The sequence below is a fragment of the Macaca fascicularis genome, chromosome 1, assembly GCF_037993035.2.
Source record: "Macaca fascicularis isolate 582-1 chromosome 1, T2T-MFA8v1.1".
Lineage (NCBI taxonomy): Eukaryota > Metazoa > Chordata > Mammalia > Primates > Cercopithecidae > Macaca > Macaca fascicularis.
Genome location: NC_088375.1, coordinates 195792690 through 195805248, shown reverse-complemented (window position 1 = coordinate 195805248; position 12559 = coordinate 195792690). Strand labels below are relative to the sequence as shown.

General features: G+C 47.2%; 1 protein-coding gene across 4 annotated transcripts in view; it reads left to right on the top strand.

Annotated features, from left to right (window-relative positions):
- Positions 1-451: 451 nt before the first annotated feature.
- Positions 452-12559, top strand: part of LOC101867430 (microtubule actin crosslinking factor 1) — a 386272-nt gene continuing 374164 nt past the window's right edge. For 2 of the 4 annotated variants that reach the window (XM_074011478.1, XM_065533991.1), the window contains exon 1: positions 452-781. In XM_074011478.1, coding sequence (XP_073867579.1) covers positions 688-781 — 94 coding nt within the window. In that variant the 5' untranslated portion in view covers positions 452-687. Of the gene's footprint in view, positions 782-1161; positions 1254-12559 lie in introns of those variants that run through there. The other 2 variants (XM_074011506.1, XM_065534015.1) reach the window with 1 other exon arrangement.

Sequence of the window (12559 nt, the reverse complement as noted above, 5' to 3'; positions counted from 1 at the left end):
CCCGCTGGGTTTCTATCCAGCCAGGGGGCTCCCTCCTTTGTCCCGCTCCCGGCGGCGTAAGTCAGCGTTGACTGGGGCTCCCGCCCGCTCTGTGGAGCCGGCCCGGGTCTCCCTGCCGTTCGGCCGGCCTAGCCTTTCATTCTGACGCGCGGGCCTCTTACCCAGCCGGACTCCCGCGTGGGCCGGCCTCTCGCGCCCCTCGGCTCGGGCCCCAGTCCGGGCCGGGCGGGGGTCGGCAGCCCCTGAGGGACCCGTGTGGGCAGCCCGGGCCCAGCCGGCCGCAGCCTGGGGCCGAGGACTCGCCGGGCCCCGGAGGCGGCGGGGAGAGGGGGCGGGGAACGGGCCGGGCCTGGCGCTCCTGACAGGAGGAGCCGCTGCCGCCGCCCGCCGCCGCCGCCGCCGCCGCGCCGGGGCGGGCTGAGGGAGGAGCGGAGCCGAGGGGTGGGGAGGCGGAAACGCTAGCCGGGACCGGCGGAGCGCGAGCGGGCCGGGTGCGAGCGGACTGAGGAGCGAAGCGCGACTGCCGGGCCGGGCGAGGCGGGCGGACAGCGGAGAGCAAGGGCGCCGTCGCCGCCTCTGATACGCACAAAGGGCAGAGGCTGGGGCCGCCGCCGCCGCCGCCGCCTCAGCGCGCGGGCCTGGAACCGGCAGCCCCCGGGGCTCGGGGAGAACGCGGTGCGGGCGGCCATGGCCGGCTACGTGCCGGGTCAGCAGCCGGCCAACCGCAGCCAGGAGAAGGAGTTCGTGCAGGCGTACGAGGATGTGCTGGAGCGCTACAAAGGTAGGGCCGGGGACTGGCCGGCGCTGAGGCCCGCGGGCCGGCGCGGCGTGGCCTTCGGTACCGGTCGGCTCGGCCGCTGCAGGTGGGGCGGCCGGGCGGGGTCGCACCCACCGCGCGGGGCTTGGCCCTGAGCTGCTGCTTCTCGGGGCCAGTTTATTTACAGAGTTGAGATGAGCCTTCGGAACCCGCTCCCGGGGCAGTCGGCGCGCTCAGAGCGCCAGTTACATGATTTGCCCTATTATCCGGCCCCAGCTGGAAGGAGGCGAGACAAGGCGCTGGCCCGGAGACCGGCCGCCGTGGGGAGTTGCTGGGGAGGAGGAGGAGGAGGAGTTGGGCGCGGGAGAAACCACCCGATCTGCTCTGGGTGCGAGCTTCCTCCCAGAGGCGCTCGGACCTCTGTGTGCCCGCGGAGAGTCTCTCCTTCGCCCCCTTTTGTCTCCCTGAGTCTCGGATGAGTCGCGTGGAAGCTGAGGTTGGGAAGCACCTTGGTGTCTTCGGGGTGGGGTGGGCAGCGGTGTGGGTGAGTGTGCAGGATTTGGTGGCGAGGCTTTCCCCGACCCCCATCTCCCCGGGGGTCTGGGCCTGCTGGAGGCAGGGGTCTATTTGTTTTTTTCCTCCAACATAAAGATTTGCCTTGGAGCTCGGATTTCAGCCCTGAAGGCTCTCTTGCGAGACACTTGTGCAAGTTAATGCCTAATCTGCGCCTTGGGTGTGTGGGGAGAAAGTTTTGACAGGCAGAGGGCCTGTGAACTGCATTTCCCTAACTGCTGTAGGTGCCCCTGAGTGGCAGCCAGGGATGCGTGGCCTTGGGAGGCCCTTGCCTTGATCTTTAACATCCAGTTCTGGGATTTTGCTTTGGGTGGCAGTTATCCTATCCACAGACGGGGAGATTTTCCCAGAAACGACACAGGCAGCACTTTTCCCCATTTTATTTAGCTCGGGCCCTTGTGACTAGGCCCTTAGTTTCTTTTTATCTGAAGGAGAGAAAACTTCAGCCCCTATGACTGAGCCCAGCATACTTGTTTACAGCACCTACCCAGTGAAGGGAAACTAATGAAGAAGCTGTAAGGCGCCCCCCCTCCCTTTTTTTTTTTTTTCTTGTGGCATTGGAACTCTGCTTGGGAATGCAGCAGGAAAAAAAATAGAGATGAAATGCGAAAAAGGACCTACTAGGGTTTCTACTTGTTCCCTCTGCATCAGCTCCTGTAAACTGTCCAGCTTTTCCTGCCTGCAGCAAGTTTTCTGTCAACCCCCTGTGGTCTTTCTTTTAAGAAATGTGGTTCATTTCAGAGCACAAAGAGGTTAGATTGTGCTGCTGAACTTCATTGAAAAAATGCTGCTCAGTGAATGGTTCCATTAAGTTTCCTTTGCAGGCTTTTGAGTAACACTGCTCTCTTCAGAGAGAGGAGATACATTAGGACCGTCTCGGGCTGTGACAGCTTCAAACGAGCAGAATTAAGGCCCAAAATAGGTGAAGAAATCTCAGCACCTCACTGGATGGTAGTGCTGGTGACCCCCAGCGGAAAGGAAGTTGGACTCCTAGCAAATGAGGCTGGGAAAGAAGGAGGCAGTAGGCCTTGTTCCAGGAGAGACCTCTTTTGTTCAGTTTTTTTTTAGCTGTCTCACTCAGTTTGGCTTTCCTCTGAAGGACCTTGATCAGGTGTGTAGGAACTTAATCCTTCCCAGATACAGGTCTCTTTCTTGAGGGGAGGAATGAGTTAAAAATGGTTGCCTAAAGTAAAGTAACTCGAGTTGTATAAGGTGGTCGTGCAGTCTGCTCTTGTGATCCGTGCAGAATGATCTCTCTTCCCCTCACTGCACCATTCTCACTGGGAAGTCAGAGTGGCTTAGCATCCGGGCCTTTGTTACTTTGCTTATGGAATTCCTGCATTTTTCAGACTTAGAAATCCCCGTACTACCTTAATAGGAGAACAGTTTGTCTAAGCAGAGGAGTGAACTGGAATCTATAGAGTGACCAGGGGAAGGAGTTTGTGAAGATCATGCCAAGTATTGGTTTTGGAAAGAGAGAGGGAAATACTGATGATGATGGGGTGTTCTAGACCCTTATTGGCTGGTCCCCACATTACTTGGATCTCTCTCTGCTGCTGTTAATTCATTCTACAGACTGAAGCAGGATTTTTATATGCAGAAGGAGAGCTAAAATTTTCAGCTGCCTAAACTGCCCCAAGGGCCAAGGTGAGAAGGGCAGTAATGTATTTGGAGTGTGAGGGAAGCAGAGCTGTGTGTATGTAGTGCAGCTGTATTAGGAATGGTAGTCAAGTATGGGTTTTCCAGAACTGTGCTTGGCAACTATTTTTTTTTTCTGTGTGGTGGCAGTGAGCATGGTCTTGGCAGGATTAGATGATTCAGCATGGAAATAAATGCTCTCCCTTATTTCCTAAATGTCCCAAAGGTTCTTTCAGATAGCTGGCCAGTAAACAGGAGGCATTAGATAATAACGCTGGATTCTAACATTTCAGAGTGGGCAGCAACCAAGAGAACCAGGGTATATCCTTCATTTCCCCAATTCGCTGACAGCCATTAAAATCTGTCTTGGAGGTGACACAATGTTAGATGCCAGAATTCTGAATGAGATCTGGTTTTTGCCCTTGGTTATTCACATCTGGTAAGGGAAAGGTACTCGCAAACAAGTAGTTATGATACTGTGATAAGTGCTAGAACAGAGATACTATGGAAGCAAGAGGAAGGCTGAAACCCTATTTGGGTTTACCTGGGAGATTTGACAAAGGAGGTGACATGAGAGGGTTTTTGTTTTTTGTTTTTTTGTTTTTGATTTTGTTTTGAGATGGAATCTCACTCTGCCGCCCAGGCTGGAGGGCAGTGGTGAGATCTCGGCTCACTGCAGCCTCCACCTCCCGGGTTAAAGTGATTCTCCTGCGTCAGCCTCCATAGTAGCTGGGATTACAGGCGCCCGCCACCACACCCGGCTTATTTTTAGTAGAGACAAGGTTTCACCATGTTGGCCAGGCTAGTCTCGAACTCCTGACGTCAGGTGATCCACCTGCCTCAGCCTCCCAAAGTGTTGGGATTGCAGACCTGAGCCACCATGCCCAGCCAGCGAGGCTTTTAAGGATGAATAGGATTTAGCTCGATAGAAGAGAGGGTGGGCTGGGGAGAAGGCAGAGGAAGTAAATAGCACATGCAAAGGTATGCAGGTGTGATAGTGAATGGAAGGACTTAAGGAGTGAGAGTAGTTGGGTGCCACTAAAGGGCTAGAGTTTTGGTGGGAGCACATGATACTGTAAATAATCCAAGGTCTAGCTTGTAAAGATTCTTTTTTGACTTTAATCCATGGGCAGTGAGGGAGACATTGAAGGTTTTGGAAAAGGAACAAAGGCTGGGCACGGTGGCTCTCGCCTGTAATCCCAACACTTTGGGAGGCTGAGGTAGGCAGATCACCTGAGGTCAGGAGTTCCAGACCAGCCTGGCCAACATGGTGAAACCCTGTCTCTACTAAAAATACAAAAATTGGCCGGGTGTGGTGGCGTGTGCTTGTAATCCCAGCTACTCGGGAGGCTGAGGTAGGAGAACCACTTGAACCTAGGAGGCAGAGGTTGCAGTGAGCCAAGATGGCGCCATTGCACTCCAGCCTAGATGACAAGAGCGAAACTCAGTCTCAAAAAATAAAAAAACCAACACTTAGGATGCCAATTTTATTAATTCATAATAAGAGAACACCTGTCCAGTGGTTAGAATATTTATATTGGTCTCCGTGGCACCCTCTTCTAGTACCAAAGTGCTTATGAAGTTGAGTTACTAATCAGATGGTTGCTTTGTAAATAAGGAAACAAAAGAGAAGTGAATCAGTTCAAGGAATATTTCATCCAGATGGTACCGGCCGGTCACAAAATTTTCTTCTCTGTGGCTTGAGGTCCTTACGAACACCAGAGGAAATTAAGAGGGAATAGTTGAGGAGGTAGGAGAACCAGGATTTTATTCTTCTCCTAGGATAGGGACCAACTCTACTGAAGAAGCAGGTTACATATGAGCATAGTTTTAGGTTTTAAAGAGGTGGTTAATAACCAGCATACTTGGTTGATGGTGGTTGGTTCAGACGGAATTAGACTTTGGTTTTCACAAAGCTTTAAGGGCTAAATAGTCTTTACTTGCTGGGCTGGGCTAGGAATAAAAAAGAACATTCACATTTCGACATTGGTAACATCTATCTGGTACTTATAAAATTCAGATTTCTCACTAGGTGTTGTGGGTTATGTGAAGCTAGTTAGGACCAATTTTCATTTATCCTAGTGCAGAAAATAACTTACAAAACTTACTGCACAGAGGGCTACGAGTGAAGAGTCTGCATATTACTTAACATACAAAATTGATATTGTAGAAAGACTGTGCTTTGGATTTCTTCAGTTTTGGGCTCCAGTCCTAGTTTATGCCAGTTAACTTCTACTGTGTGACCTTGGAAAAGTTTCTCTGATCTTTTGGGTTTCTCATTTGTTAAAATAGGGATGATAATACTAACTTCTTGGGATTCATGAGACTATAAATGAGCTCTGGGTGTATATTAGTCCTTTAATGTTTCATTTTATTTTACTTTATTTTATTTTGAAATGGAATATTGCTCTGTTGCCTAGGCTGGGGTGCAGTGGCATGATCTCGGCTCGCTGCAACCTCTGCCTCCCAGGTTCAAGCAATTCTCCTGTCTCAGCCTCCTGAATAGCTGGTGCTATTAGAGGTGCACGCCACCATGCCTGGCTAATTTTTTCTGTATTTTTTTTTTTTAGTAGAGACGGGGTTTCACCATGTTGGCCAGGCTGGTCTTGAACTCCTGAGCTTGTGATCCACCTGCCTCGGCCTCCCAAAGTGCTGGGATTACAGGCGTGAGCCTCCGCGCCTGGCCTATTTTATTTTTTAACTCTTTTCTCTCCTTTTCTTTTTTTTTTCTATCTCCTACCAGAAGGGTCCTTTAATGTTTAGAAAAACGTTGAATTTATATCTTATTTAAGCTTTATATGTTATATCCTGAAGGATAGTATTACACAGATGAGTAAATTTAGGCATACAGACTTAAAATTACTGTCTGAGAGCCAGGCTCCAGATTTCTGGGTGAAGGTTTCACATTGTATCACAGAAGAAAGTTTTAAAATCACAGCAGATGACTTGGGTTAAGTGAGATGATTGTGAAAATGCTTTGTTAGTATCATTATTGTTGTTAGTTTTAGTTTCTGAAGTATAGTCACACGCTTTAAGTGACACACATTTCCAGATCTCTGAACTGTGGAGAATTTCTTTTTCCCTTATTATGGGAGAAGTTTTATGATATATAAGTCACATCGAAATTTTCATACAAAAATAATGTGGTACAAAATGATGAAATTTTGTTAACACAGTGATTGGAAATTATGGGCTGAGGATTTGGGATTGTTTACCTAAGTAATGCTCTGAAGCGACCTCTTGGTTATATGTAGATTCAGCTTATTTATCCTTTTTAATGGATTTTTTTTTTTTTTTTTTTTTTTGAGACAGAATCTTGCTTTGTTGCCCAGGCTAGAGTGCAGTGTGGTGAGATCAGGGCTCACTGCAGCCTCCACCTCCCAAGCTCAAGTGATCTTCCCACCTCAAGCCTCCCAAGTACCGATTTTTAAATATTTTGAAGAGACAAGGTCTCACTACGTTGCCCAGGCTGATCTCAAACCCCTGGCCTCAAGTGATCATCCCGCCTTGGCCTCCCAAAGTGCTGAGATTACAGGCTTGAGCCACTGTGCCTGGCCTACACTCAGTTTTTAAGTTCCTTTTTAGAACAAAGTCCTAGAGTTGGAGTGGATAGTTTTTAGCCAGAACAAAAGAGTAATTGCTACTTCTGGACATGAACACTGTTAATTCAGAAAGTGAGTCAAGTCCGTCTGCTGGGAAATCACAAGTTTTGGCCACGTTCATGCTGTTGAAATAATAAAATGTGTCCATGTGCTAACAGTGCTTATGGGAGCTACTGCCTTGTCTTGAGCTTGTTGGCAAGTGACATAATACAAACCAGGGAAATGCACCAGCTTAAGCCTATTATCCTGGTATTTTTCAGTGCCAATTCCAGGTTTAAGAGATCTACGATGGAAAGAATACTTCAGAGTGCACATCTGAGAACAGAAATATCCCAAGATCAAAAGTCACAAATAAACAATTATAGATTGTAAGGAGTCTGTTGTGTTTTCTCAATGTTCTTGAAAACACCCAGTCTTTCTACTCCTTTTTCTAAGTAAGGTTGGCCCTTTCAGCTTCTGATAATTATATATTGAGCCATGTTGTGACTAGGTTGTATGGAATGCGAGAGCTCCTGCTTTTACTCTCATGGTTTTGATTGGAATTGAAGCCTCTCTTGTCTGGCTTCTACTGGTGGCATTTACTAATTTTCTGGCCTGGTAAATGGCTTGTGGTATCTAAGAATGTTTATTCCAATTTTTTGGAGACAGGGTCACCCATGCCGGAGTGCAGTGGTACCATTGTAGCTCACTCTAACCTCGAACTCCTGGGCTCAAGTGATCCTCCTATCTCAGCTTCCCGAGTAGCTAGGATTAAAGGTGCATGCCACCATGCCCAGCTAATTATTATATTTTATTTCATAGAGATGGGGTCTAGCAATGTTTTCTAGGCTAGTCTCGAATTCCTGGCTTCAAGCCATCCTCTTGCCCTGGCCTCCCAAAACACTGGGATTTCAGGTGTGTATCTTCTGAAAGTAACTAGTTTGTTATTTCTAATGAAATATTTTTTTCTTCCAGAGCTTCTCAGTTCCTGAAGTAAATTAGAATGAATCTCTTATTCTTTGTCTCTTTCAGGGCTTTTCATAATTTGACTTACTCTGCACACCCAACTATACCAACAGTTACCGCCTAACACAGTTCTCTTCTCCATTTGGGCTGAGCTTAGCAACCCTTCCCCTTGGGTCCTGTGCCTTTGTTTACATTCTCTTTTCCAGGAATGCCCTCTCCCTTCCTGATTATTAAATCTTTTTTTTGTTTTGTTTTGTTTTCTTGAGACAGAGTCTAGCTGTGTTGCCCAGGCTAGAGTGCAGTGGCATGATCTCAGCTCACTGCAACCTCCACCTCCTGGGTTCAAGTGATTCTCCTGCCTCAGCCTCCTGAGTAGCTGGGATTACAGGTGCATGCCACCACGCTTGGCTAATTTTTGTATTTTTTAATAGGGATGGGGTTTGCCACGTTGGTTAAACTGGTCTCGAATTCCTGACCTTGTGATCCGCCTGCCTTGGCCTCCCAAAGTGCTAGGATTACGGGTGTGAGCCACCGCACCCAGCATTCAAACCTTATTTCTTTTTTTTTTTTTTTTTTTTTGAGATGGAGTCTTGCTCTGTCACCCAGGCTGGAGTGCAGTGACCGGATTTCAGCTCACTGCAAGCTCCGCCTCCCGGGTTCACGCCATTCTCCTGCCTCAGCCTCCCGAGTAGCTGGGACTACAGGCGCCCGCCACCTCGCCCGGCTAGTTTTTTGTATTTTTTAGTAGAGACGGGTTTCACCGGGTTAGCCAGGATGGTCTCGATCTCCTGACCTTGTGATCCGCCCGTCTCGGCCTCCCAAAGTGCTGGGATTACAGACTTGAGCCACCGCGCCCGGCCCTTATTTCTTATTTATCTTTTTTTTTTTTTTTTTTTGAGACAGGGTTGCTCTGTTGCCCAGGCTGGAGTGCAATGGTGTGATTATGGCTCACTATAGCCTCGACTTCTTGGGCTCAAGTGATCCTCTCACCTCAGCCTCTTGAGTAGCTGGGACGACAGGTGTGTGCCACCATGCCTGGCCAATTTTAAATATGTGTGTGTGTGTGTGTATGTGTGTGTGTGTGTGTGTGTATGTGTGTATATATATATATATATATATATATATATTTTTTTTTTTTTTTTTTTCTTTCAGAGTTGAGATCTCCCTGTATTGCCCAGGATGGTCTCCAGTTCCTGGGTTCAAGTGATCCTCCTGCCTCACCCTCCCAAAGTGCTGGGATTACAAGTGTGAGCCACTGTGCCCAGCTTATCTCTTTTTTATTAAAGCCAAGCATGAAACCTGCGTTCTTCATGCGGCTTTCTCTGATTACTCTAAAATTAATCTTTCCTCTGTCATCCAGGCTGGAGTGCAGTGGCGTGATCATAGCTCACTGTAGGCTCGAACTCCTGGACTCGTGATCCTCTTGTCTCAGTCTCCCAAATAGCTGGGACTGTTGTGTTTCCGTAATGAAGTTTTATGCTCTTTTAGTGTAGGGACTTTTTATACTTCTTATGTATGTGGGTTAATTGGTAGGGGATTTCTCTTGAGAGAAGGGGCGAGCATATCAGTGCATATGTTATTTTTAGAGACATGGACTTTGATTTATATTTTTAAATAATTTCTCTTCATATTATGAACATATATTAATGTGGAAAATTGTAAACAATACAGGAAAGTATACAGAGCTTTAGATAATATGCTTTCTGTGGTTTTTGGGTGGGGGATGTGTGGGGGCAGGGGATGGAGAGGCAAGCTGACAAACAGGTAGATGCTTGGGAGAGAATGGAATGCGCAAGGATGGGACTTTTTTTTTTTCTAGATGGAGTCTTACTGTGTCACCAAGGCTGGAGTACAGTGGCGCAATCTGAGCTCACTACAGCCTCTGCCTCCTGGGTTCAAGCCATTCTTCTGCTTTAGCCTCCCAAGTAGCTGGGACTACAGGCATGTACCACCATGCCCGGCTAATTTTTGTATTTTTGGTAGAGGTGGAGTTTCGCCAAGTTGGCCAGGCTGGTCTCGAACTCCTGACCTCAGGTGATCCACCCACCTTGGCCTCCCAAACTGCTGGGATTATAAGCGTGAGCCACCGTTCCTGGCCAAGGATGGGATCTTTTTTGCTTGCCTGGGATCTTATATCCTCCACTTGCTGTGGCTACCTAAAATTGTGTTATAGTGTAAGTCTGCTTTCATTGGGCACAAGCTTTTATTTTTCTCTGTTCAAAATTGCTTTCTTCTGTATGACCATGTGTCAACCATCAGGAATGTTCCAATTATCAGGGATGATGAGTAGTCACCTAAGACTCATTAAATAATTGGTCAGTCAGCATCTTTCTTTTAGGCAAGAGCATTGCCAGATGTATCATTGGATCCCCTCTTACCATGGCAAATTTCTGTAGTGATTTTTATTCAGAACAATAAACACAATTCCTTTGTGTTGATGAAAAGAAAGGGCTTGCTTGAAGTGTCTTTTGGAGTTTATAGTTTTCAACCTGCAGGAACATGTTGGATTAAGACATATAAGAAGTGATTTTTTTTTTCTGTGCTTTTTAGTCAGTCAACAACCATGAATAAGCTCACTGTGTGCACTATATTCTACTAGTACCTATAAGCAGATACTATGATGGGGAAAGTGGTATTAGGGAGATGGGTGAGACACTTAGAAACACTGAAAGAATGATATTGAGATTAGGGGTAGGGAGAGGAAGATCCGGAATGCTAGTAGGAAGAATTTGAATTTTATGTGACAGGCAGGATTACTGAAGAGGTTATGTAAATTATGGATGACAGTGGAAATCTATTCTCTGGGAAGCCGCATTGTAATTGAGTCATGAGGTTAGATTAAGGGATTACTTTTTTGGGATTTTTAAATTTTTTTGAGATAGGGTCTTGCTCTGTTGCCCAGGCTGGAGTATAGTGGGGTGATGATAGCTCACTGTAGCCTCAAACTCCTGGACTCAAGCGATCCTCCTGCTTCAACCTTCTTAGAAACTGGGACTACGCCCAGCTCTAGGGATGACTGTTAAAGAAGAGAGGGTCATATTTGAGAACATTTTGGGCAGGTACAGGGAATTAAGTTTAGATACTAACATTGCTAATTCTTTTCTAGAAGATTTGCCTTGAAAAATAATTACCCCTCATCCCAGGACTTTTCTAGAACAAAGTTCTCTTCTTTTTTTTGTGACAAAGTCTTGCTCTGCTGTCTGGGCTGGAGTGCAGTGGTGCGATCTTGGCTTAATGCAGCCTCCTCTGTCTCCCAGGTTCAAGTAATTCTTGTGCCTCAGCCATCCGAGTAGCTGGGACCACGGGCTTGCACCACCATGCCTGACTAATTTTTGTATTTTTAGTAGAGACAGGGTTTCGCCGTGTTCACTGGTCTCGAACTCCTGGCCTCAAGTGATCCGCCCGCGTCGGCCTCCCAAAATGCTGGGATTACATCTTACTTCTTTAATAAAAATCTTTTAAAGATTTTACTGTGGCCTGGCACACTCATGCCTGTAATCCTAGCACTTTGGGAGGTCGAGGCGGGTGGATCACAAGGTCAGGAGTTTGAGACCAGCCTGACCAATATGGTGAAACCCTATTGGGCCAAAAATTAGCCGGGTGTGGTGGTGCGTGCCTGTAGTCCCAGCTACTTGGGAGGCTGAGGCAGGAGAATTGCTGGAACCCAGGAGGTGGAGCTTGCAGTGAGCTGAGATTGGGCCACTGCACTCCAGCCAGGGCAACAGAGCGAGACTCTGTCTCAAAAAAAAAAAAAAAAAAAAAAAAAAAAACTTTTACTCCTTCTGAACTTCTTAGATAGGGCTGTGCATTTGAACTGTAACTCAAGGTTGTATTTCTTAGCCTTTACTTCTCATTTAAATTAGCAATGCTGAATCCCCCAGTCCACCTATTCTACCCATTCTCTGGACAGCTTTCATTGTATGTTTCCAGGAATAAATACCTGGCAAGAATTGCATAAGAAATACCCTTAAATCCCCTCTGAGAGCTGAGTACAGTAGCTCAGGCCTGTAATCTCAGCTACTCGGGAGACTGAGACAGGAGGATTGCTTGAGCCTAGAAGTTTGAGGCCAACCAGGGCAACATAGTGAGATCCCTGTATTGAAAAAAAATCCCCTCTGCAATCTTCAGAGATATCTATCTATCTATCTGTCTGTCTGTCTGTCTGTCTGTCTATCTATCTTTTTTTTGAGACAGGGTCTCACTTTGTCACCCAAGCTGGAGTGCAGTGGCATGATCATAGCTCACTGCAGCCTCAATCTCCCAGGCTCAAGTGATTCTCCCAACCTGACCCCCCAAGTAGCTGGGACTATAGGCACATACCACCACACCTGGCTAGTTTTTGTGGAGATGGGGTTTTGCCATGTTGCCTAGGCTGGCCTTGAACTCCTGAGCTCACACAATCTGCTTGCCTCGGCCTTCCAAAGTACTGGGATTACAGGTGTGAGCCACCGTGTGGAGGCCAGTTATATCTTGATTTGCTAATCTCCCAGGGTGTCAGCAGGCTTGTTTGGAGGATCCATTTGTTCATTTAATTTTTTTTTTTTTTTTGAGATGGAGTCTTGCTCTGTCACCCAGGCTGGAGTGCAATGGCGCGATCTCCACTCACTGCAAGCTCCGCCCCCCGGGTTCATGCCATTTTCCTGCCTCAGCCTCCTGAGTAGCTGGGACTACAGGCACCCGCCACCATGCCCGACTAATTTTTTTGTGTGTTTTTAGTAGAGACAGGGTTTCACCGTGTTCGCCAGGATGGTCTTGATCTCCTGACCTCATGATCCATCTGCCTTGGCCTCCCAACGTGCTGGGATTACAGGCGTGAGCCACCGTGCCTGGCCCATTTATTCATTTAGTTAATAAATATTTATTGAATGTCTACTATGAACCAGAGAGTAGGCGACATGCTGAGACGACAAAGATATTGTCCTTGTATCTCTATGATCTTACTGTTTAATGGAGGAAACATATTGGCAAACTGACAGTTACTGTCTATTGTAGGGAGTGCTATCATTTAGAGAAATACTGGTGCTGTGGTAGTGAAGAGGAGTAC